Source organism: Hippoglossus stenolepis, chromosome 20, assembly GCF_022539355.2.
Source record: "Hippoglossus stenolepis isolate QCI-W04-F060 chromosome 20, HSTE1.2, whole genome shotgun sequence".
NCBI lineage: Eukaryota > Metazoa > Chordata > Actinopteri > Pleuronectiformes > Pleuronectidae > Hippoglossus > Hippoglossus stenolepis.
In genome coordinates, this window is record NC_061502.1 from 18,700,159 (window position 1) to 18,724,124 (window position 23,966).

Sequence of the window (23,966 nt, forward strand, 5' to 3'; positions counted from 1 at the left end):
AGGTGGAAGGACAACCCGGAAATTATGAAAATAATAATAATAATGATTATACACAGCCTTTCGAGGTATCCAAGGCCACTTTGAAAACAAACCAGAACAAGGACAGAACAATAATAGTGGAAAATGCTTTGGGATAAAGAAACTAGTGGTCAAGAGCCTTTGTGAACCATCAATCCTCCAACACTGGAATCAGAGACCAACACTGAACCAAATCTACCACAGGAAACGTGAAAAACATGGGATTTATTTATTTGATTTGCAGTAAAAGGTGCAGTCCCCTCTTTCTTCCTGATCCTGGCACCTTGATTCCCATGTGCACCTCGTGGAAGATTGATTGGGTGGCGTCGGGACCGAGCTCAAGGGGAAACAGGACTCGGACAAAGCAGAAACACACGTATTATTATTATTATTATTATAGAAAGTTTTGAAAGTGGCTCCAGCCGTCCAGCCTGCTGAACCTCCTTCTACCTATGTAACCAAGGTAATTAACAAACTTCCATTGCCAGAGTTTGGACCACGCAGCTCGTTACAGCCCAATATTTATACGTCTGGCCTCGAGGCTTCTGCACTCGTTTCGAAAACAGTTCCAAGCAAATGCTCTGATTAAAAACCTATTGACCCAAACAGTTTCCCCCCCCCCGTACAGCATGTGAAATACCAACCATCCCAGCACAGCATAGTGGACCCTTGTGTGTGTGTTTTTTTAAATTACAGCTCCAGCAAGCGTGATGTAAATGTGGCATTAGGATGCAGCCGGGCTTCACTCCGCTCAGCAGCATGAAAAGACCAAGAGAGACCCGGGGCGAGGCTGCAGGGCTGCAGACCCATTAGGCTGCGTAGACGCTGTGTGCAGCTAAGAACAGTTGGCCGAGCAGAGCAGAGTTAGAAGGTGGTTTCGGGTTTGTGTTTTTTCGTCATTGAAATCAACAATTAATCAGTTTTTACCTGTTTTTTAAATTGTATTGTCCTGCTGTTGAAAATACTCACAAGAAGACAAAATGTGCAGTTTGGGTTTGTAGGGAAGGTAACTTATTTACTGTGGTCGCCAAGAAAACACTACTTCAAGTTCCTGAGAGTTTCTCTAAATCACACGTGTCTATATTCAGGTTCCCCCTCGAGCAGCCGTATTAATAATATCTCTTGTCCTTGAAGAGCAGAAGGAAATTTGACATTGCTATATAGAGCCGTGAACTGCACAGAGGGAGGGGTTTTGTTAAGTCGGCTTTGCAAAAACCTCAAACCACTTTTTATGAGTTTGTTTCTTTCAGCCATAACCAGGATTGTTACATAATTTTAACCATGGAATTTTGTGTATGCACGCATGACAGCAAAGTAGTAAATTCAATCTAAACCATGATCTTTTTATAACGATACCCAAGTAGATTTAGGGCTTGAACCCAACCAAACCTTAACTGTTGCATTGGGAGATGATAAAACAAACGTATATTTATAATAGTGATTATTTTTGAAGGCACAGACCGATGACATTCTTCTGTCGATGAGGGAATCAGATCAGAAAACAAGTTGAGAATAGACAAACAATATATTTAGTTTGTTTTCTACGTCTTCTTTGTTGTGGTTTTTAAAGATTTCACTTCTTTATGAAGCAATAAGCTTGTTGCTGAATTAAACAGGGTGGGGATGTTTTGAAAGTATCCAGAGGTTTCACATTGTTGGTTTTGGTATTTTTTTTTAAAGAATTCGTTTTACAATAACAAACATGGAGCCGATAAAGTTTTTATAATCTAATAATCCTCCACTTAATACCACTTTGTGTTTAAAGAGCATGTAGAAAGGACCACTTTACACAGCAATGAAAACACAGAGACCAGTTCCTCTGAATCCAACCGTGCGTCACTCTGACCTCAGCGTCGGCTCCAGAGCTCCTCGGGTCAGGGTCCGAACCCGAGTGTGTCCATATTGTGTTACTGCGCCGGAAGACGCAACGATTCCAACATTTCATTGGATGAAAGAGCGGCGTTGCCCCGCAGCCCTGTGCCTGCGAACCCTCCACCAGGCGACTCGCTGCTCTGCGGGACTTACGGTCCAATTACATCAGCCCTCTCCCCGGCTTTGTTAGCAGGCGTCTGTGAGCCTGAGTGTACATCTGTACATCTGTGTATCTGCTGAGGTCCCCTCTGATGTCTGTTTGATCTGAGACTGCTGCTTTTAAGGGCTAATGCAGAGGGCCTATCTTTTCCATCCTGTCGAACCTGGCTTTGAAAAAGAAGGAAAAGTTAGTGTGTGTGTCTGTGTGTGTTTGTGTGTCTCCGTGTGTGTCTGTGCCGTCTAGCTGAGCAGATCTGAGGGTTTCTTTCAGGCAGACAGCAGTTTGACAGGTAGCTTTGTTTAACACTTGCACTCCACACGTCCTTAAAGGTTTTTGTTCTCGACTCACTTGTCTGACTCCTCGTCCTAAAGACTCTTTTATGTTTTTCCCAACAATACGTTTTTTTTAAACCAGACTTCACTGCCTCTCTCCCCAGTCGTCCTTCCTGTTTGTGGCTCTGCGTTACCCAACCTGACCTGATGTTGAACATAACACGACATAAAGGGAACAGATCTCAGCTCTGCAGAACATTTCAGTGTCTCTCAGCTCATTGTTTTGATTTTGTGGTCCACGATTTAATGGCTTTGGCTCAGTCTCACCGAATCATCAGCAGTACGTGCTCAGCAAAACTCAAAGGTCTTTGTCAGACCTTTATCTAGTAATCTTTATGATGTGAGGATGTCTGTGTTGTGTTTACTGCTTGTTCTGCTCCTAAAAGGGGACAAAATAATTCATTAATCACTTTAACCTCTACAAATCTTTAGGAATTTATACAAAACTATTTTCTTTTAAAAGTTTAAACCCAAATTTGCTTGTACTCATTATTTCATTTCTGTTTTTTATCATCTTTAGGACACTTGTCTTTGTATAAATGCTGCTACATGATTTAGTTCTTGTCCAATTTTCCTTCTGTATGAAGCTGAAGGAGTAACACATTTTTCTAACCGTATTAAAATCGTGTTAAACTCAGAGAGACGGCACCGTTTTGTCAGTTTAAAGTAGATTCCTCCCAGCTGTTGTGATTTTAACTCTGCCTGAAGGAAGCCGTGTAGAGTTTGTTGACTTTTTGTCTAAATTTACCAGCAGTCAGATTTTAAAAAACGGTTCTTTGTAGACTCTCAATCTGTCACTTGTAAGATCCTCCTCTGTATCCTCGCACTTTTTTTTTTTTATATCTCCTGACACATTTTTTTGAAGATATTTTGATTCCTCACTCAAAAAAAAAAATAAAAAGGCAAAACTCACCCAGTGACATCTTCCTCTTCATCAATCCCACGGTGGAGCGGCGCCGCCTTCGGGCTTGAAACTCGTTTTCTGAACGCGGACCCTTAACATGAAGGCCTCAGCTGCAGGCCTCGGCACTGACTGACATTTGCCTGTGAATCTTTGACATTTACACAAACATCCGAGTCTATTTATTCTTTGGCTTTTTTGAAAAATTTGGTCTCTTACTGATTTGTCACAAAAACTAATTAAACTGGCGTCAGCCCGGGTCCCTGGGTTCACGCTGGCATCGAACGCGCCGCTGCCGGTGTGGTTTTTTTAAATGCCGAAAGTGGTTAATGACGACGTGGACGCGCTGCCGCTGCCGCTCGAGCCGTGACACCAGTTTGGTCTTTGCAGCCTTTGGCCTTGTTGAACAGTTTGAGTGAGTATTTGACATTTTCCTCTGGATGAAAGTCTTCCAGGGCTCCGGCTCACGCTCGCCCTGCGACAACACCGACTCTCCCCCGGGACGCTTGAATGGCACCTCACTTTTCTCCGACCTGCACTCGCCCGCTCTGATTCGCAGCCTCCTCCTCATTTCTACTCTGAGTCTGTTGTCTCGGGGAAGAAGGTTCTCCTGAAATATTCATAGTTGTTTGCGTCAGTTCGTTTACTGCCGACTATATTTGTCCGGGGTGGACGGTGCAGCTTTCCGTAACACTCTGCGCTCGTCCTGATGAATCCCCGAGTGGCTGCAGGAGTAAATGGAAAATCTCTCAGCTTCCAGTAAGGAGCCTCCTCCTCGTTGTTTCCAGCAGGCTGAGTGTTTGTGTTTTGTGAAGTTTTCAAAATGATGTTTACGCTTGTGCTGTCACTTATTGTTTTAATGATGATTCAGCAGTGCTAAGCAGGCTAAATTAGATTTAATGAGCTGGATAACAAGTAGCTGTTCTACCTCAGATTAAAAAAATATTAAGCTGCTTATCAAATGCTTGTTATTCTCAGAAATAAAGACGAGTTTAACACCACAACCTTCACTCGGGAACAAATATCTGTCTTTAAACTTAACATAAATTATGTGACATTGTGATAACGTGAGAATTATCTATTCAGACTGATTTGTATGTTTTTAATACATATTCCTTTCCCCATGAAGCAAAAGTTCAATATATATGTTTCTTAGTCACAAGAATTTGATAATATGATCTTATGAATCACATATGTTGCCTGATTATATCGATATCGGAAATCTTGAACACCCAAACATCCATTTCAATCAGGCTCTGATATTAATGGATGGAGATTGACTCCAGCTCAGCACTGAGCTCAACTTGCTGCTCGTTGCTCACCTTGCAGTTTTTTCTCCACAGGCCAAACAGGCACTTCTCCGTCTGTAACTTTCCAACTGGGACGGCAATTTTCTATGTAAATTCCCTCTCATCGCTCGTCTTCATTTCCATAGCAGCGCCGTCAGAAAGAGCCGACTGGGGAAGGCGTGCCAAGTCAGCACCGGCTGAGAGAGCTAATATTACCAGGAGTTGATGCTCACTGCGTGTTCGTGCACGTGTGTGTGTGTATTGATTGTTATTATTATATTAGAGCTGCTATTGACATGAAGGACAAAGCATTTCTCTGTCTGAGAAGGTTTTTCTTCCTCTGTTGTCGAGTGTCAAACTGAGGAAAGACCTCCAGCAGTGAGCTCGGAGGAAACTTCTCACGTCCCTGTTGTCTCCGTTTGATTGACGTTATATTGATGAGCCGACGTTTGTCTGCCTACTTGAAGTAAGAAGTATTTGCTGTGTGCGGCATCGTGGTCACGACGTTCAACCTGAAGAAATTTGTTTAACTATATTAAAATAATAAGCAAATGTTGCTGCACAAGGACCCGGGCCTGTTTTGAATAGATTGAGTGTGATGAGATGTCAGACCGGAGCTTCAGGTTGTGTTGCTCATATTAAACCAGGAAACTTTGCCCTTGTTGTAAAGTTACAGGAAGAAATGATCAAACATATTTAATGAGAGAAGTATCGAGAGCAGGAAGGAACTCTTCCAGTAATACTGCTCCAGGAAAGTTAATTCAAGAGGAACGTGGTAAATCTGCATCCGCAACTCAGACAGAAGATGAAGGAAAGGGAGTCGAACTTTAACGTTTGGCAAAAAATGTCTAAATCGTGGAAAAACCTTTATGCTAAATTCTAAACCAGCTGCCAATCTATGTGTTTATATGTCACAGACGATATATAAGTGTTCCACAGAACATATGTCTGTTTTTATTAATCATCTCGGTGTTATCACAGCTGACATGTTTCCCACATCTGAACCCAAATCACAGAATATTTGATTTCCCCGTCTCTCTCCATTATTCCATCCGGTGTCATTAACATTCACGCAGCTTCACCTGCAGCTCTCTGGTGGTTGAAGAGGGAGTCGGAGGATAAGAGATATTCTTGGAAGGCACAAATCTGCAAAGAGCATCTATATGTGTCTTAAGTAGGTATATGACATCCTTCCATCTCGTCCTCTACTCTTTTTTTCCTCTCATCTCCTTTTCTTTTCTTTCCCATCACTTCCTCTACTCTTATTCTTCCAACCCTCTCAAGTTTCCTCTTCTCTCCGTGTCCTTCCCTTTCCTGTTTCCTCTCCTTTTTCCTTTCCTGTTTCCTCTCATCTCTTTCACCTCGTTCTCTCGTCCCCTGTCCCTTCCTCTCCCCTCGTCACTCTCCCTCTCTCCTGTCTTTCTCTCTATTCTATCTCTTTTCTCTTCTCTCCTCTTTTCCTTTACAGTTTCCTCTCCTCTCCTTTTGTTGAATTATTACCGATTTGTTGTTTAATTTATTATTTCACCCTTCATCCTGGGTTTTTCCTCCCTGAAGCAACTTATTCGAAAGAGAGAGAGAGAGCGAGCGAGAGACACACTGTCGGGTAGTGGAGAGGCAGACGAGAGCAACCATTCACACAACAGCAGGCTTCTTAACCACTGAAAGCTGTCACCTCCTCAGTGTGTGTGTGTGTGTGTCTCTGTGTGTGTTAAGCCTCTTCAATACAGCTGTCAGCCTCCGTGCGCTCCTCATTCAGCCGACTCTGCCCTGCTCCTACTCTCACTTGCCCTTTTCCTGATTTAGTCTGCGCTCATCGTTCAGGTTTGCCTGCTCGGATCCATTAATTCACCTTTCAGGGCTCTTTCTGACGCTCTAGAATTAGAACAGAAGGGATTACGAGACGTGATCGATCGTGCTCTTGAAGTCAACATAATAAATTAGGACAGTCCCGACTGAATAAAGGGTCGAGTCACCATGTCTGTGCATTTATCTCAGCAGGAAAGTAGGGGACGCATCTAAAAACCTCTAAATGGAACTGAGGATTTGAAGTGTTGATGAAGATGTGCGTTTTGGGTCCTGGGTAAAACTGCGTCCCACGCTCCAGTGGTCCAAACCTTCATTTCAGTATTTACCTTGGTTGTAATGATTCTGAGACCAGAACCAAAACAGCTTCAATTCTCTTTTCATAGACAGATCAGTGACACCTCGACTCGCTGCAGCTGCTGAGCTCATTATATTTGGTCACGTAACACAACTCGTTTCACAATCAACTTTCCTACAACACGTTTGATTCACAAAAGTTAGGCAAGTTATGCAAACGTCGTCTCTGAGTTCGTCGTTACGTCTTTTCTGCCGCGGTTCAGTCACTTTGCTGTCGAAGTCATCCGGGGTTTAACAAGAGCTGAAAGTTAAAGTGAGCATCGGACTGAGGTTCATCACGTATGCGGAGACACCAACTAGATGAAAGACAAACGTGCTCATTAATGTCCCTCTGCGTCTGCTCGTCACATCACGTCTTCAGGTTTCTGTTTTCTCAACAGTAACCCAAATCACAAATAAAAAATATCCGTCAAAGCTGGTTGAACCTACAAATGCTGGACGATCTAATGACCAGATTTTTCCAATTTTCTTTGTGTGGCCCATAAAGGAAGCGGCAGAAAGATTAATTAGATACACAAACGGAAGTGGAAGAAAGAGAGCGAGTTTCCCGGACTGAGAGAGAGGAAGAAAGAGAATAAATCACATGTAAGGAAGTCTTCAGCAGAGACGGCTGATGTCGGGGAATTAAGAAGGACGAGGGGAAGGAGGAGTTGATGAAGGGCAGAAGGGAGGAGGAGGAGGAGGGAGATAGAGGGGGCAGTGTGTCAGGAACCAGGAGGGAGGAGGAGGAGGAGGAGGAGGTGGCAGGCGGTGGTGGTGGTGGTGGTGGTGTCCGGCACGCGTGGCTCACTCCATCCCCACGGACGCTGCTGTAATCTGGGCCACATGTCTCACAGGCCTGCTGGTCGCCCGGAGGCCTGGCTGGGTGATTCATCTTAGTTAGGAGGCTGTCCAAGAGACTCTCCACGGACTGCAACACATAACACACACTCTGCCAGTGTTTCTGGATAGAGAGATGGAAACTTGATTAGCTGCACACACACACACACAACCACAACCACATACTTTAAATGCTAAAAACCTTGTGAGGACCCTCCAGTGGGCAGCACCTGAGTCCAAACACAATCTATACCGTGGTCCAGGTTTAATCCCACTGCCAACACCTCAAAGAGAAAAGTCCTATCCACCACCTTGGCCTTATTTCTGTGTGTGTGAACATCTTTCCTCTCTCTCTCTCTCTCTCTCCTCTCCTGGAGAAGCTGCAAACATTGAGTTTGACAGCTTAATCTTGACCTAGAAAAAAAAGAGCAGTTGACAGAACAATCAAGGGTTGAATCAAACAATTACTTCATCATAATTTTCTCTATTAAGTGAGAAATAGTTTGGTCTAAAAATAGGGACAAACATTCCTCACTCTTTCCTGGAGTCAAAGATACAAAGTTTACTGTCATAGAAGATGAAGAAAACCGGTGAATATTGGTATTTATGATGCTGGAAGTTAAGATTATTATTATTTTATAATTGTCTTTCATTTTGAACTTCACATTTCACATCTTAAATCCTGCTTTGTATTTATCAGACGTCTGAGGAGGAGCAGCTACAGCAAATCAAATTCACTTCACCAACGTTCTGTGATATTTTTCATCCAGTACACATCTAAAAAATTACTTATAAACTCAATGTGCATGTTGTTAACCTAAATGTTTTGTCTAAAAATTGAATTCCAACAATAAATCAATAGTAACATATTATTTCGGACCATGAAATTCAATCCAAAGCTTTAGAACAAGCACATAAACTTCAGTTGAGGTTGTTAAGTTAATAATTCAGTTTAAAATACACAAGGAAAGTTCCAGCACAAACGAGTAAGAGGATTATGAGAGCGAAAAACAAATCATCAGTTTGAGGCACTTATTGAAAATGTTAATCTTCAAGTGTCAACAACAATCATTTTTATTCTCACTCAGACTCGATTACAACCAGAACCTGTTTCAACAACAACTTCCTCCTCCACTGGGAGTTAACAAATACAAACAACATTTTCAATTATGATTTTATGGCATTAACTTTTTTGTTTTGTTTTGTTTCCAGTTCCATTTTAATTTGTCTGGATATTTGGGAAACAACAGGGATTTGTTTACGACCTGTGTGATGATGAGCTGCTCGTACTGTTTGCTCTGCTGCCGTCCTCTTTTTACCGAGGCTGCTCAGCTCTTACATCCCAGTAATTACATCGGTGAGAGCTTCATTTTCACTGTAGCTGATTGAAGCGATGGTCAACGTTACTCAGGATTTTAGCTTCCAAGACCCTGGAGTCTCCCCGTGAAGAAGCATCTGTTAGATTTAATGCATTCCCGGTATTTTATTACAAACATTACAGGGGATACTTCTGCAAGATTAACGCCGACACAGTCTGCAACTGCCTTGAAGCTTTTAGGGAGACGTATTCTGCTCATATTCAGGGGGATGACTTTAATTTGAAAAGGTTTATAAGCTTTGAGGATCAGAAAACATCACTTTTCCTCGTATTGTCCGTCGCTGCAGCTCCTCTTTTCAGCCTCTGTCTCAAACACTTGGTTATAGCTCCTGTCTCTTTAAGACCCCCTCCCGATGAAGCCCACGTCTGCTCTGATTGGCCAGCTGACCCACCCTGTTGTGATTGTCAGCTTATTTTAGACTAGTCGCTTGGCATTGTGATGTCATGTGACACAAAAAACTCAAGTTACGCACCAGAGGAAAGGAAAACGAGAGAATAATAATACATCTCCTTTAATATTGTGAGTTTCTCGGGGGTTTTCACTGACGTCAGATTCAGCTTCTACAGTTTCTGAAATTTAAGTCTTTATTGTTCTCAAGGACAAAAGATGTGCTCCTGACAACGCCTGTGTTTTTATGCGTCACCGAGAGTTTGACCTTGTCTCATTGTCTGTGAGAACCGGTCTTTACCCTGAGGAAATAATGTACCAGAGTAAAAGGTGTATTGACGTAACCTGCCTCACTTACTTCATTTAGTGATCTCCTGCAATAAATGTCTCCACAAAGCCTCCAGGGAACTTACCCAGACTCGAACTGCTGCTTTTACATGAACTACTGAGATAAAGAATAATAATATTGGCAAGAGAACAGGATTTATAAGTTGTGTGTTGCATTGTGGGTGTTGGTGATGGAGAAACTTTCCCACTAAAAAAAAGTTTTCTGTTTCGATGTGTTCGGAGGTTGAAATAGTTTCTGCTGTCTCTTATTTTCTTTGTTCTAAACCGAACCCTGTAATCCTAAATTCAGGGGTTAACTCTAAACCCCAAAATACCGTCTTGAAAATACCACACAAAGACGACATAACCGGCCAAAACGTCTTGACTCTGTACCAACGCACTATTTACGCACACGAGAAATAGAGGGTTTAAGAAAGAACCTCAGCTCTAACTTTGTGTGAATCCTCTGACCTGAATTATCACCACAGCGACCTACTCCTCTCCAATAATAACACAACTGTATTTCGACTAGTAGTTTATTATTTTGTTAGAAGCGCCCCGGGCGTGAAATGTGATTTACCAACATCAGTTTTTTACTAATGACTTCAGCCATAAGCTCTCTGTATGTGCATGTGTGTGTTCCTCACTTCCTGTATAATTCAGTTGCTTATTAAAGCTCGTTGGCAGTTTGCTTGATGGCCTCGGACAGTGGGTGTGTTTAATTTATTCTTCTCCGCGTCCCTGCGAGTGTTTTTATTCTTCCCCTCTGTGTCCTCCTGGCGTTATTAAAGACATTAATCACACGGATCTGACGCCTTGTTACGACACACACACACACACACACACACACACACACACACACACACACACACACACACACACTACGGGGGGGGGGGTAATGAAATGTCAACAATGCCACAAAGTTCCTTGGCTTGACAACAATACACTATAAAGACAATAAAATAAAATCTGGTGTGAAATAATGAGATCTGCCTGTTTCTCTGATATCCCAACATGTTCATTATGTGAATATAATAACGTCATATTGTTGCAGCTAATGCTTGTTAGCAATCTGTTGCTTTTTAAGATAAGTTAAGATTTGATTAGATGATCATTTATTTAGTCCCACTATGGGGAAATTTGATATTTTACAGCAGCGAAGGGGGAAAGTAAAAATACGGACTCGGGAAACATTACAAATAAATAAAGATACAAAATAAATACAAGGAAATATAGAAGATAGAATCTCAGAGTTTATCACCGTCTGATTATTCTCCGTCCTCTGAGGTGACAGACTAGTTTGGGTCAGTAACCGAAGAGGCTGAACTGACGTAGCTCCACACGAACCAAAGATCGAAGTAAATTACATCTTTTTTTGAGGTTGCGATCCTGTGAGATCGATCGATCGCCCCCTGGTATTCCTCAAACACATAAATTACACTTTTTAGTCCGAACTAACCTTTTCCTGCCCTTTTGCTTCTGAAGGAAAAGCTGCAGAGTTTCCACCTCGTCATGACAAGTAGCCTCTTGAGCTTTTCTTCTTCACGTCTGTTTTCGCCCTCCCTGCCGCTGTCTCACACCCGGCTGAGTGGTGGATCCCCGGGGGAACAGAGCTGCCAGTGCGCTGACATTGTTGTGTATCAGTGTGTATATGTGTGTGTGTGTGTACGACGGATACTACCACACTGAAAACAACAAAGGGTGGATGATAACAGCAGTGAGGTCTGCACGCCTGTAAATTACAAGTGGGAATAAGCTACAGATGAGAATCGTGTCGTCGACCTCCAGTTAAATGTGTAAAAAACATTCGGTGACGCCTTCAAGTGGTTAATGGTTGTTCCCTGTTTTGTGAGTTTTATGTGTTTATTTTAAAACAAGATGGATGACGTGTCTCCACTTCCTCCCACCATTTAAAAATTGAGCCAAAACATCCCAGATATGGCTGCTGCCATCATTGGTGAGGTCATTTGAAACCACAGTCTGCTCTGTGGTGATCCTGGTGTGGAGCCATAGTGTCAAGGTCTCTCCGATGCATGTGCTCGACCAATCACGCGTCTCTCTCTCTCGGCCGTCAATCATAACATTTGGCCCCGTTTTTCTATCGTCAAATAATTAACTAAAACATACTTGAATATCCATCAGTGTGACTACAACTACCTAAAGTGAAATGTATGTGTATTTGACTTTTTTGTTTGGTCCATGTCCACATCTGCTAACATGGAGGAGGTGGGGTTAATGACCTATACTGCAGCTAGCCTCCAGGGGGCGACTGAGGTGCTTTGGCTTCATTTGACATAGAAAAAACACACGTAGGGTCAAAGTGTCATTGGTCAGTCTTTCATGATATTTTGTGACACAGGCTTGGTTTCTCTCTTTTATTCCGAATTACAGATTTTATTTTGTAATATCTAATGGAGCTAATCAGCGCTACGTAAGCATTTCCATTATCACGCCAACAGCGAGTGGAGAGAAAACCTGTCTGGTGTAAAACCTGTAAACCTTGGCAGCCGCAGCAGTGGAGCGCTCCACCTCATCTCAGGCCAGATCCCATTTCATCTTAACTGCTCGACTAAGCTCGTGCCAGGAGCCAAATATGGAAGCACTTCTACTTTCACTGCCAACAAAAATCCGACTCCTATGAGACGCCGCAAAACCCGTCGGCGAGAGCTGCTACTGAGCCGTCCGGTCCAATACGCCGACGCCACGCTGAGACGGTGAAATTCCACCCGATGGCGCTTTAGAATCGAAGGTAGCGTCGTTCAGATGAAACCTCGTGGAGATCAGTCGTGTTTCATGAGACAATCATCTCAGGGTTTTGTTCTGGTCCAGTTACAGTTTCACCTGAATATTCATGAAGTTATTTAAAGCGGCACCAGGCCTCGACTGCCGGATCCAGAATGTAGTTGAAGATTCTCTGACGTAAATAATTTAACTTCAGCACTGAAATTCTGTAAACTGGTGTCAGTTCAGTGAAGAACACAACCACATGCTCAGAATGGGTTTTATCTAATATCGACTTTAAGCGTTGTTACCTCTAGTGAGCGGAAACCGTTTAATTATCAAAATATCGTAATTTATTTTTCGGGAATGTTGATTTTTAGCAGCAGAAACAAAAATCCACTTGCATATCTCAGGCTGAATAACTTGATTTAGTGAGTCTGTTTGTGTCGAAGACCCCAAATGTGTAAAAGAGGAAACTACAGAGAGTGCATGGTCACTTTGCTCATTTAGTTTCTACAACTTTAAATACAGTCAGATCGAGACTGATTCTTCCAATTCAACACGATACGACTTCATTAATCCTCAAGGCAACTTGGTGAAGTGCAATTGAAATGTTGGACAGATCTTTTCTTTCCCCCCTTGTCGTGTCCACGGTCTTCATCAAGTGTCGGTCAAGGAAATGTAAAATCCTCTTTCCAGCAAAGATCAGAATTAAATACTTTTCTTTGTTTCTTTCTTGTCTCAGGTTTTCCGTAGAAAGGCGGTGGAGCTGGGTGAAAAGCTGCTGCCAGCCTTCAAAACGCCGACTGGCATCCCCTGGGCTCTGCTCAACCTCAAGAGGTAGGACGCACACAGACACACACACGCACACACACAGACACACACAAGCAGTCCAAAGCAGTGGTTTTGAGGTTTGATTCTATGAAAGAGCTCTGTGGTCTGACGCATGATGCAACGTTGGCAAACACCGACTCGGTTCCAGCCCTCACACACGGAGCTGAGATGTTTCAGATTTACATGAGCGAGCCGACCTGTCAGACAGAAGATGTTTGGTTCTTCACCCAGGGCCGACCGACCGACTGCCAGTGGCTGGGCCCTGAAACTGAACTACACTGAAAAGACTAGAACACACACACGTGTCTGACTCAAGTTACCAGTGTTTATTATCACACTGTGACGCACTGCTAAGCGGTTTCCTCTGGTGGAAAGACAGAAAGACACAACCCTCCGTCTCTGGTGTGAGTCAATTTGATTGATAACATATTTCTTGGAGCATTGATTCATACTAAAGCAGACGTCCCCTGTCAGTGCCGACTAACACACTGGGCCTTTAATTTACAGTCACTTTGAATTAAAGTGCTCAAATATGAAGCTGCAGCATATTATGAAAGCTGTGGAAATGGGGAAAAAATAAAAAGTCCTGTCATTGTTCTTTTATAGCATCATTTCAATTAATCAAATATGTTATTTGGGCTTTTTATCAACCAATAAATATTGAGAGGTCATAACTTGTACAAGGGCTTAAAACTAGCAAAGTTTCCTTTAGCAATTAATCAATATTTGATACACAAATGTATTTATCAATTAGCAGAGTCTATATATCATAAGTATTTTTATTAATCATTTTTATAGTGATGTCTAATATTTTCAGGACGTAGCAGAGAAATCAAAGTATCTGTCACTGAGAGGAAACATTACCATCACTCAGTGGTCCTCCGTCCTGTTGTCCTCCAGTCCCCCTGTCAGTCATTCATTATGGGTGGGGGGCACACTTTTTATTTCCCAAATTTTCTTTATATCTGTCTGTCCCCAGAGAGGGACACGGCGCTCCGACTGTTTGTCTGCCGTTAATTAAAAGGCGGGTTGTCATGACGATAAACATGCTGTGACAAATTAATTTTCCTCCTGACTGTGTGGGTGAATAGACCCTGCACCCCCCGCCCCCCAGTGTCCTCCTCTCTGGAGTGGGAAGCACCCATGGGAGAGAGACTGAGTGTGTCAGTGTGTAGTGTGTCAGTGTGTGTGTGCGTGTGATCCCCTTGAGCCCTGAGCAGATTGGTGGTGATGATGACTTTACCTGCATGACTGAGCTATGATGGCCCAATACACACACACACACACACACACACACACACACACACACACACACACACACACACACACACACACACACACACACACACACACACACACACACACACACACACACAGGCTGTAGGGGGCGCTGTTGCTTAGTAGAAGTCACAAAATGTTGCTTCAGTATGAAAACATTGTATTTTCTTGCTTTTAAGTCACGAAGAACAGTTAAATCATATGAATAGAAAGTTCAGAAACAAAATCCTTGGTTGTGGTGTAAACAAATAGACTGTACGTGTTAATCACTGGGTGCAGGCAGAACGAGTTGGATGCAAACGGATCCAGAGTTTCTGTAAGTTAGTTGAGAGGAAACATCCGTGGAGCACTTCTGAAGCTGTGGGACTTCCAACATAACCTTGACCCAGATGGAAGCGGCACGAATCAGTAAAACACACACACACAGACACACACACATGCAAACGAGGCCCAATTATTATCTTTCCCTTCATCCCCATCGCTTCCTCTCCTCCTTTTATTCCCAATTCTTTCGTTTTCTCTCTACTTCTTTCCACAAGCCGCTCCGCTGCAGCCCCCTTTCCGTCCGTCCTCTCTCCATCCGTCTTCCCTCGATTGACCCAGTATCTCCTTCTGATTCAGGACATCATCCTGTAGGTTCCCCTCCTTGGCCTTGTTCTCTTTATTCCCCCTCTGCGGGTTTTTTTTCATCACTCTCGCCTGCAGCCGTCCTCACAGCCCGAGAGCGGCGACGAGGAAATGAGGACACGGTTTTAAAAACGTGTCACTGCGTCGACACCGACTGAACCCTGTTTGCTCACTCGCTCCGTTTTCATGTTCGAGAACAAGATAAATGTCATTTCTTCACTCTGGTGATGCCGGAGCTGCTGTTTCCACTGAAGCTATCGGTTAACATCTATATATTTGTCTAGAGAAATCAACGAGTCCCAGGTTAAACAAATGGAATAAATGTCGTATGGAAGGCAGTGCATGTTCACACCATCTTAAAGGACCTGATGTGCTTGTGAGCTCTAAGAGGTTTTGAGTGGGGACCACACAACCCAGGTGGTTTCTCTCCGCAGACTTGTTTGGGAGTGTTATGGAAACCAAATGTCCCGTGTGACGATCGTTACTTCACTAAATCTGTTTCTCCGCTTGCTACTGGGAGCAAAGGTTTTCTGTTTCTCTGGCAGGTGACCACTGGGGTCGCGCTCGGACAAAACAACACTAATAATCCCATTTCTTTACCAGACCGATCATCCATGAAACAAACCAGCAACATGTAGGGTTGTTTAGTGATGAAAGAAACTCTTGGACTTATTTATTTGTCGTCCAGTTCTTTTATATTCAAAAGACACTTGAAAAAGCCTCAACTCGGCCGCTTGTGATGTGATAAATCAGGGACACAGTTAAAGAATCTGGCGCTCGATTGTCCCCCCCCCTCTCACTGTTTCCCTCTCTTTGTGTACAAACCCATTGATTTCCACTAACTGAGTGGAAAATGCCACTAAGATCTGATTTGCCCGATCGATCTGCGACAGACTTAGACCCCAGCGGAGCGAATCTGGTGTCACCGCAGCCCAGTGGAGAGAGGAACTCTGCTCCCCTGATCATTTGAGTTAAAGGATTACAAAGGCACAGGACGTGGGAGCGATTGAGTCGTGGTTCCAGTGAAATGTCCAGTAAACCGAACACCATTAGACAGTGGGTCTTCTTCTCATCTCCCTTTACTCCTCAATAACAGCCTCACTACTTGAGTCTTTACTTTACTTCATCGTAGATCAGTGGAACTACACGAGCCTCAAAGCCTCAGAACTGTTTTCTGCTGCTTATCAGTTGTGTCAGTTCTGTTTTAGTGATTAATTAACGACACTGTGACCCAGACAGAGACAAAAATAATAACAAATATGCAGAATATCTTCACACATTCCCAGCGTAGGATTTATTTCATGGTAGAAATTAATAATATAGACATTTACAGTTGTGGGGAAAAAAGCATTTTAAACCTTATGTAATTGCTCCAGATGAATAAACATTTATAATTGGAACAATATATCTGTGGCTTCATCCAGCATTAAGATGCTGTGCCTCAACAGGGGAAGCTTTCTTCAACTGTGTCTTTCTCACTCTTCCACACACACACACACACACACACACACACACACACACACACACACACACACACACACACACACACACACACACACACACACACACACACACACACACACACACACTCAAACTAGTCACCCAGTCGTTATCTGCTCAGGCCAGTATGTCCCATAGCTCTGCTATTAACATTCAGACAGATAAAGCGCTTGCAAATCACTCCCACTGCACTGCATACTGACTGGCCTTAATGGGATGAGCCTGTGTGTGTGTGTGTGTGTGTGTGTGTGTGTGTGTGTGTGTGTGTGTGTGTGTGTGTGTGTGTGTGTGTCGTATACACACATGAAATGTTTTCTACGTAATTGGAAATGGGGAAAACACTCAAAATTTCAATTTGCAAACACCTTGCTAAGATATTCACTGAAAACCACAGAATGGAAAATAAATCATTTGGAACGTGAAGTCCTACATTTCAATCAGTGTATTAGAAAAGTTTTTATTGTTTTCTGAGTTTCTGTGAAGATTTGAGCTCATAAAGAGACTTTTCCTCACAGTTCTCTGAGAGGTTTTTATTCACCACACTGTCTACGAGCTCATATATTAGCTGTCCCACAGCCACCATTACGGAAAACCACAATCTCAGAGAGAACATCTGCTCTTTAGCCAAACTGCTGCTGAAGGTATTTTCATTTTCTTAATGGTGCTGCAGAGTGGAAGCCAGGATTTCTGCCCCCTGCTCTCTTTCCTTATCTCACAGAAGAAAGTGTAAAAAATAAAGAGCCACCTCATGGCACATTTGCTCGTTCAGCTACAGACCTCGAGGCCAAAACAATAACGTCTGAGCTCCTCAGTTCTTGTACTTTTGATTTATAGGCCTGGATGGAGAGCGGCTCTGTTCGCACACCCTGGTGAGGCGGTGATGAAAAGTGCCACTCTGTCAATGAGCCGCGTGTTTCCTGATGTGATAAGAACCTGAACCCGTTAGTGCATAAATCCTCGGTTTCGTAAAAGTAGTGACAACATCCAAGGGGGCAGGCTTGTGTTTTTTATTGAGTGCAACTTCAGAAAGAAACTGCAGAATACGGTCTGTGGTGCTGAAGATTCACTGACGTTCACTTGAACTTCTGTACCAGGGAACAGAAGCTTAAAAAGAAATGCAGATTTAAAAGAACTAGAGTCTACACGGTGTGTTTTAAATCAATGAGACTTCTGTTGGTGTTTTCCTTATTCTATTCAGCCCGTGTTGACAGATTTCTGTCCTGATACAAACGTGATTGATTATCCAATAGCTCCAACTATTCGAAAACCGATCACTTGAGTCATTTCTGAGGACAAATGCTGAATATTAAATTGTTTCCAGGTTTTAAAATGTGTCTGCTGCGTGTTTCCAGCTGTAATGATGCATGAGATTGGGTCTTTTCATCACTGCAGCCGTGTCCCAGCAAACTAGGAACACAAACCTACATGTTACCTCAACAACCAGTTGACATTAATAGCTACACGTGTGTTGCATTTGACCGTAGCGTGACCTGACAGGCGTGTTCTTACCATGACCACACATATACACACAGGAGATGCACAATCATGCTATTGGTAGTAACACAGTCTCGTTGCCCCGAGGCTCTTTTTTAACAACAAAGAAAAGTTGGGCATCGAGTGCATCCGACGATTTAAACAAAAGAAAGCACGCTCATAAATGCACCCACTCATTCCCAGTGCAGCTCTGCTCGGCACTAACCTAAGGCACTGGAAGGCACCCATGATTTAAGGCCTCTAATTAAGTTGCTAACTGCGAATCTATTGCGATTCACATTTTCTTCGTGCCTGGAGGAGAAGTGCGATAGATTTTCAGACAGGGAGGAAGAGATATTGAGGCAAAGGGAGGTCATGGGCTGGACGACGAGGAGGAGGAGGAGGAGGACAGGGAAGGGGCTTGGAACATACAAGAAAAACTGAGAGAATTGAGCCAAATTATAGGCTTCATCCAACCACTGAGTACAAATGAATCGGGGGAGTGCTTCCTAACATCACCCCTGACAAGCGTGAGAGGGCACGTTCTTGTGACATGCTAATTTATGGAGATGGGGGGGTGCGTCTCTGTTTTTTCCAGGTTACTGCTCGGCACAGCAGAATTAAATTCCCCGATGTCGCCTCTGCAGAATCGACTGGTGGATAAAAAAAAACTACCAAGCTACAGTTTGTCATTTCAGAGCTGGGCCAAGAAAACGGCTGTAAAAGGTGGGAGAGGTTTAATTATTTAAAGAAAATATTGGACGCTCCTGAAAGAGGAGAAGAAAAGTAAAGCACGTCCTCTGAAGTGAACAGATTCACCGGTGACATCAATCTGTAACGACCCACTTCTCTTTCTGGGTCGAGGCTGTGGATCCATGTTTGTTGTTTCACGGACGTCTTGAGCCTTTTTGTTTCTCGCCCCGAAAGCAGGACAACGTGATGTGGAGCAAATTATCTTGTTGAATATTTCTGCAATTTAGAAATATGAGAGGCTGTGTGTGAGAACACAAATGTCCCAGACAGATGGATGCAAAGCTGGAAGAATACAAATATCTCAGGATGAGGAAGAGGAGCGTCATGTCCTTCCTCCTATGTGAAAAGCAAACTCTGGAAAATACCCTGAACCAATTTTCCGGTGTTGTCTGAAAACAGCTTTTTAAGCCTCTGCAGTCTGATCAAAAAGTTCCTCTCTGACCTTGGAAAAGAAGTCCACATCCTTTCCTGCTTTAACGTTGAGATAGTAAATGTCCCCCAGTATTCAGTGATAACCTGTAATATTTCAAACTAAACTTTAATTCTCTCAGCCTGGTTATGAAACGGGCGGAGCACATTAATCAGTATCTGCGGGCGTTGACTCCTCTTAGTCAAACAAAGTGCGTCGTATCACTTCTGTCGGAGGTGGATGATGACGGCTCATCTCCCGCTTTGTAATGAAAGTTCAATACAAGCTTTGATACGTCGGCGTGAGCCAAACATAATCTCTGAAAAGTCCCCCCTTGTTCTAGGTCACCCCGTAAATTTTAATTAACATTTCCTGTCGAGTTTGCAAAGAGAATTTACTCCCGTGTGTTTTTTTTTTTCACTGCACGCTGCATTTAATTACTTCTGTTTTGGTTTCAAGCGTTTCTCATCAGCGGGAATATCTCATCCAAAAACACACAGCGCGATGATGTGGAGTGTTAGAGACGCAGCATTCAAACAAACAGACGCTTTATTCGGCTTTTAATATGAATCTTTAAGGCCCATAATTCATGTGAAAGGCAACCGAGGTCACGGGAGAAACACACAACAGGAGAAGTCCTCGTATGCTAATTGAGATGAGCGCCAGAGCAAGGCCTCCGTGAGAGTGTGTGTGTGCTCAGTTGTGTAATGTTTGTGCAGCATCGCAGTGTGGGTCTGAAGTGCGGGAGCTAGGTCATAAACTAAACTGTCTTTTATCGCTCGGAGCCTGTAACAAGTCTCATTGCCTCCCATGTGAAGGAGCCGGATCTAGAGCGAGCTGGATGTGGAGGCTTGGAAACTCTGGAAACTGGGCCACGGGGACGTCTGCCTCGCTGGTCAAACACAACACTGCACTGCATTAGCACTAATACAGCTGTTTTGTGCCGTGTGCCTGTTGGTGTTGTGCTGGTTTCCACTTTCAGAACTGGAACAGCAGCGTTTCCGTCGGAATCGGAGGCGTGAATGTTCCTCTGCAGCTCTTGAAACAGCCCAGTTCAGAGCAGAAGCAGCTCTGAGACCCCGTGTTTTTTTATTGAATTTATTAGCATTGATAGAATGTGTCAATCAACCAAGCTGCCACAGAGACGGGTACAGACGGTTTCCTCACCGGACTTTGGATTGGAACCAGTTTTTTAAATCGTTTTTTGAGACACACGACTCCATTTTAGAGTTGGACTGAATTCTTTTAGTCGGTTGAATTGTCTGAAATGTTGGTCTCTGTCTCGTCAGGCTCTCGCTCGGTTGAAGCATAGTCACGAGTCGATTCCTCAAACTCGGTGCCTTTTATTTCCCCACTGCGCTAAATGGCCAAACACATTGAAAGTGAGACCAGGACGTGGTCGAGCGCTGGCGGCAACAACTCACCTGCCTGTTCACAATCTCCTCCTTTCCCTTTAAGGCTTCCCCAGCATGTTAGTGAGTGTTTGTGAAAGAAACTCGTTTCCACTGCTGCTTGACTTCTCCTTGACTCCATCGAGAGCGCCGACGAATCCAAACTACGACTGTGTTATTTATTCTTTTTAAAAAGTTGCATAATGTTGCTCAGTGATTTCATCCTCATAGTTTTTTTTTTTATTTCATCTGCGTTTCGAACGAGCATCTTCCCTTTGACAGGTCTTTAATTTGTAATTAAACTCCAGGCAGCGTTACACGTCTCAGATCGTCTTGAATTTCTCTTTCACACACCCTGGTCAGATAAGTAGTATTTCAAACACACCCTCAGCACGCTGTGTCTCCAGTATTCTACTATATATCTGCACTCCATTGGTTTGTGTCTGTTTTGGTTTACGCGGCAGCTTTCCTCTCGCTGTCTTCTGTTTTGTTCTCCTTCACGGGGGTTTAGTGTTTCTCACAGCGGGGCTTTGGGATGAATTTGAGCTGGACAGGGGTGAAATGGAAAGGTGTGTGTGTTCCTCTCCCCGCCTCCGAGGAGAGGAGATTCATCGCTCATCATGGGGGGGGTTAGAAAGGGATTGAGAAAGATGGATAGACAGATCGAGCTGACAGTTAACTGGAGGGGAGGAGGAGGAAGAGGAGGAGGAGGAAGAGGAGGAGATGAAGAAATTATGCTTTTTCAATATGTCTGCGTCCATCCAAAGCGAACAAACGCACAGCTCTGTGTTGTGTGTGTGTGTGTGTGTGTGTGTGTGTGTGTGTGTGTGTGTGTGTGTGTGTGTGTGTGTGTCTTCTGCCTGATGCTGCAGTGGTCCTGCTTGTGTTCGGGTGAGTTGATTGAATCCATGGTGTAATGGGAAACAAATTATGGCTTGTGCAGCATGATGAGTTGAAGGGGGGGGTAATTAGTATGTTCATCCACCTCTTTGAAGAGGTGTGTGTCTGTCTGTGTGTGTGCAGTGCCGTTTATGTCCCCCATTTATTTACTGCTCTGCCGACGCCCCGCTGTGTGTTTCACGGTGCAGTAAAATGTTATTCATGGGTTTTTACTTGAGGCTTCGCCACCAGAGTCATCAGCTCTTGATCTGGAAGTGATCTGTCAGTGGCTCTAATCATCCAACACACACACACACACACACACACACACACACACACACACACACACGCATCACGGCCATAGACTGTACTTATACACGGACGTAGACTCGGAGAAGTGCCTTAAACCTGAATTCTCTCAGTTTACCAACGACCAAAGTTTGAATTTCAGTGCCGTGAACGCACAGGAACCTCATGTCATGAAAAAGAACAGTTGACAAAAGGACGTCCAGGTAAATTAGAGCAGAGTTGAAGTCGTCTTACTGGTTTAAAGTTTGGCTGCTGAGTCACTGAGAAAACTCTGCCGATGAGTCTTTCAGTATCAAGGTCCTGTGGTTTTCTGATGAATGACTTTTCTGACATGACTCATTCTGTGTTCTTGTCTTATTGTCCACAGACCTTGTGCGCACCAGAGTGTGCACCAGTTACAACATAGTTTACGGAGGCGGTTTTTCAAATGGTCTCTTTTACACATCAGCGGTGGTTCAGTATTTCTTCTTGTCGTTTTCTTTTTGATTAACAGAATCCTCCCTCTCGCTCTTCTTCTCTCTGCAGTGGTATAGGTAGGAACTGGCCGTGGGCGTCTGGCGGCAGCAGCATCCTGGCCGAGTACGGAACCCTGCACCTGGAGTTCATGCACCTCGGCCAGCTCTCTGGGAATCCTGAGTTTGCTCAGAAGGTAACAGAAACACAGGAGATATGAACATGATTTTGAACTCTCACTGGTTTTCTACAGGATTTCCTCTTTTACTCCTGCAGAATTTAAAGATTTCTTTCTTGAAATGCAATCTTCTTCTTCTTATCAGGTAATGAACATCCGGAAGGTCCTCAACCGCCTGGACAAACCTCAGGGGCTGTACCCCAACTACCTGAACCCCAACAGTGGCCAGTGGGGCCAACGTGAGTGCACAGTTCTCTACACGTCATAGTTCTTCAGGAGGAACACTGTCCTGTCGCCTGAGATTCTTCTTAGATGCTCCGCTCCTTCTTTTTATCTCCATATACGTAAATGTTCTCCAGTGAAATAACAAGACGACGTATAAACACGGACGTTTCAAAGATGAGAATCATCACCTTCACCCTTTGTTCTCCACAACTTCACATCAGGGAGTCACAGTTGCTGCTTCACCTTCACTTAGCTTCACCTGTAAACTGAGCCCAGTAAAACCTGATGATCACACAGCAGGTCCAGGAGCTGGAGCTTTATTTGCATTAAGGTGATCAGCCCTCACGTTAAAGCAGATTTACGTTGTCCCTGCGTTCTGGGGAAACTCCTCGCAGCTCCTTGGTTAGGCCCGTCGTTATTAACCTGCTGTAAAGACGGCTTCGTCCTCTCTGTCTTTCTGCTCCTCCGCCGGTTAAGGGGCGTAAACATGTCTTAGTCAGACCTAGAGGCTCAAACGTGTCATTTCCTCGGTGTTAATTCTGTTTGAACAGTCACTTTTATGCATAATGTGACCTAATATTTATACAAACATTAGTCAAGCCAAATTCCTTCTGTCATATTCTCACATTTTTTCAGTTGTATTTCACACAGACACGGCTCCTGAGTAATTAAGATGAAAATATCCGACCGGCTCCGTCTGGGTTCACACTAACCTGGACCCAGAGTCTGATATCAGCAAAACGTTTTCATTTCCCACTTGACGAGTGTCACCAAGCTTCGGCCTTCTCTTTTGTCGTGATGACACACAAATTACAACTTGTCTGGATCACTGCTGAGCACTTTGTGTTGATCTTTCAAAGACAACGGCTCCACACCTGTAATTTGTTCTGACGACGACCAGGAGAGTGCACACGTCTTCCTCCCTCCAGGATCATTGTAATCACTCCGCCGGCTCCAGCTCAGGTTTTAAAGACACTCGCTTCCTTTATTTGTCCAAGAACTTGTCCCCGATACATTTTTCTCTTGTCCCTCTCATTTTACCGTCAAGAGATCGTCGAGATTCATAAATTATTCCCTGAAAATGTCAAAAAATAGTGATTAAAAGACAATAATGGATCTGCCTCTATACCCAGATCCATCCCAAAATTCAATGGGTTCTTTCTTGGCCTGTGTCCCATCCCTCCACCGAGTTCTGTAAGAATCTGTTTGGTAGTTTTTGCGAAATCCTCTTCGTTATTTACGGGGATTGATTTAGTTGTTCTGCTGGAGCGATGCTGCAGGATGGTTTC

General features: G+C 43.7%; 1 protein-coding gene across 1 annotated transcript in view; it reads left to right on the forward strand.

The window, feature by feature from the left end:
- man1a1 (mannosidase, alpha, class 1A, member 1) overlaps positions 1 to 23,966 on the forward strand; it is a 94,211-nt gene that overhangs the window by 61,802 nt on the left and 8,443 nt on the right. The window contains exons 5-7 of the mRNA XM_035143942.2: positions 13,114 to 13,208; positions 22,347 to 22,470; positions 22,598 to 22,691. Of these exons, the coding sequence (XP_034999833.2) occupies positions 13,114 to 13,208; positions 22,347 to 22,470; positions 22,598 to 22,691 (313 nt within the window). The remainder of the gene's footprint in view (positions 1 to 13,113; positions 13,209 to 22,346; positions 22,471 to 22,597; positions 22,692 to 23,966) is intronic.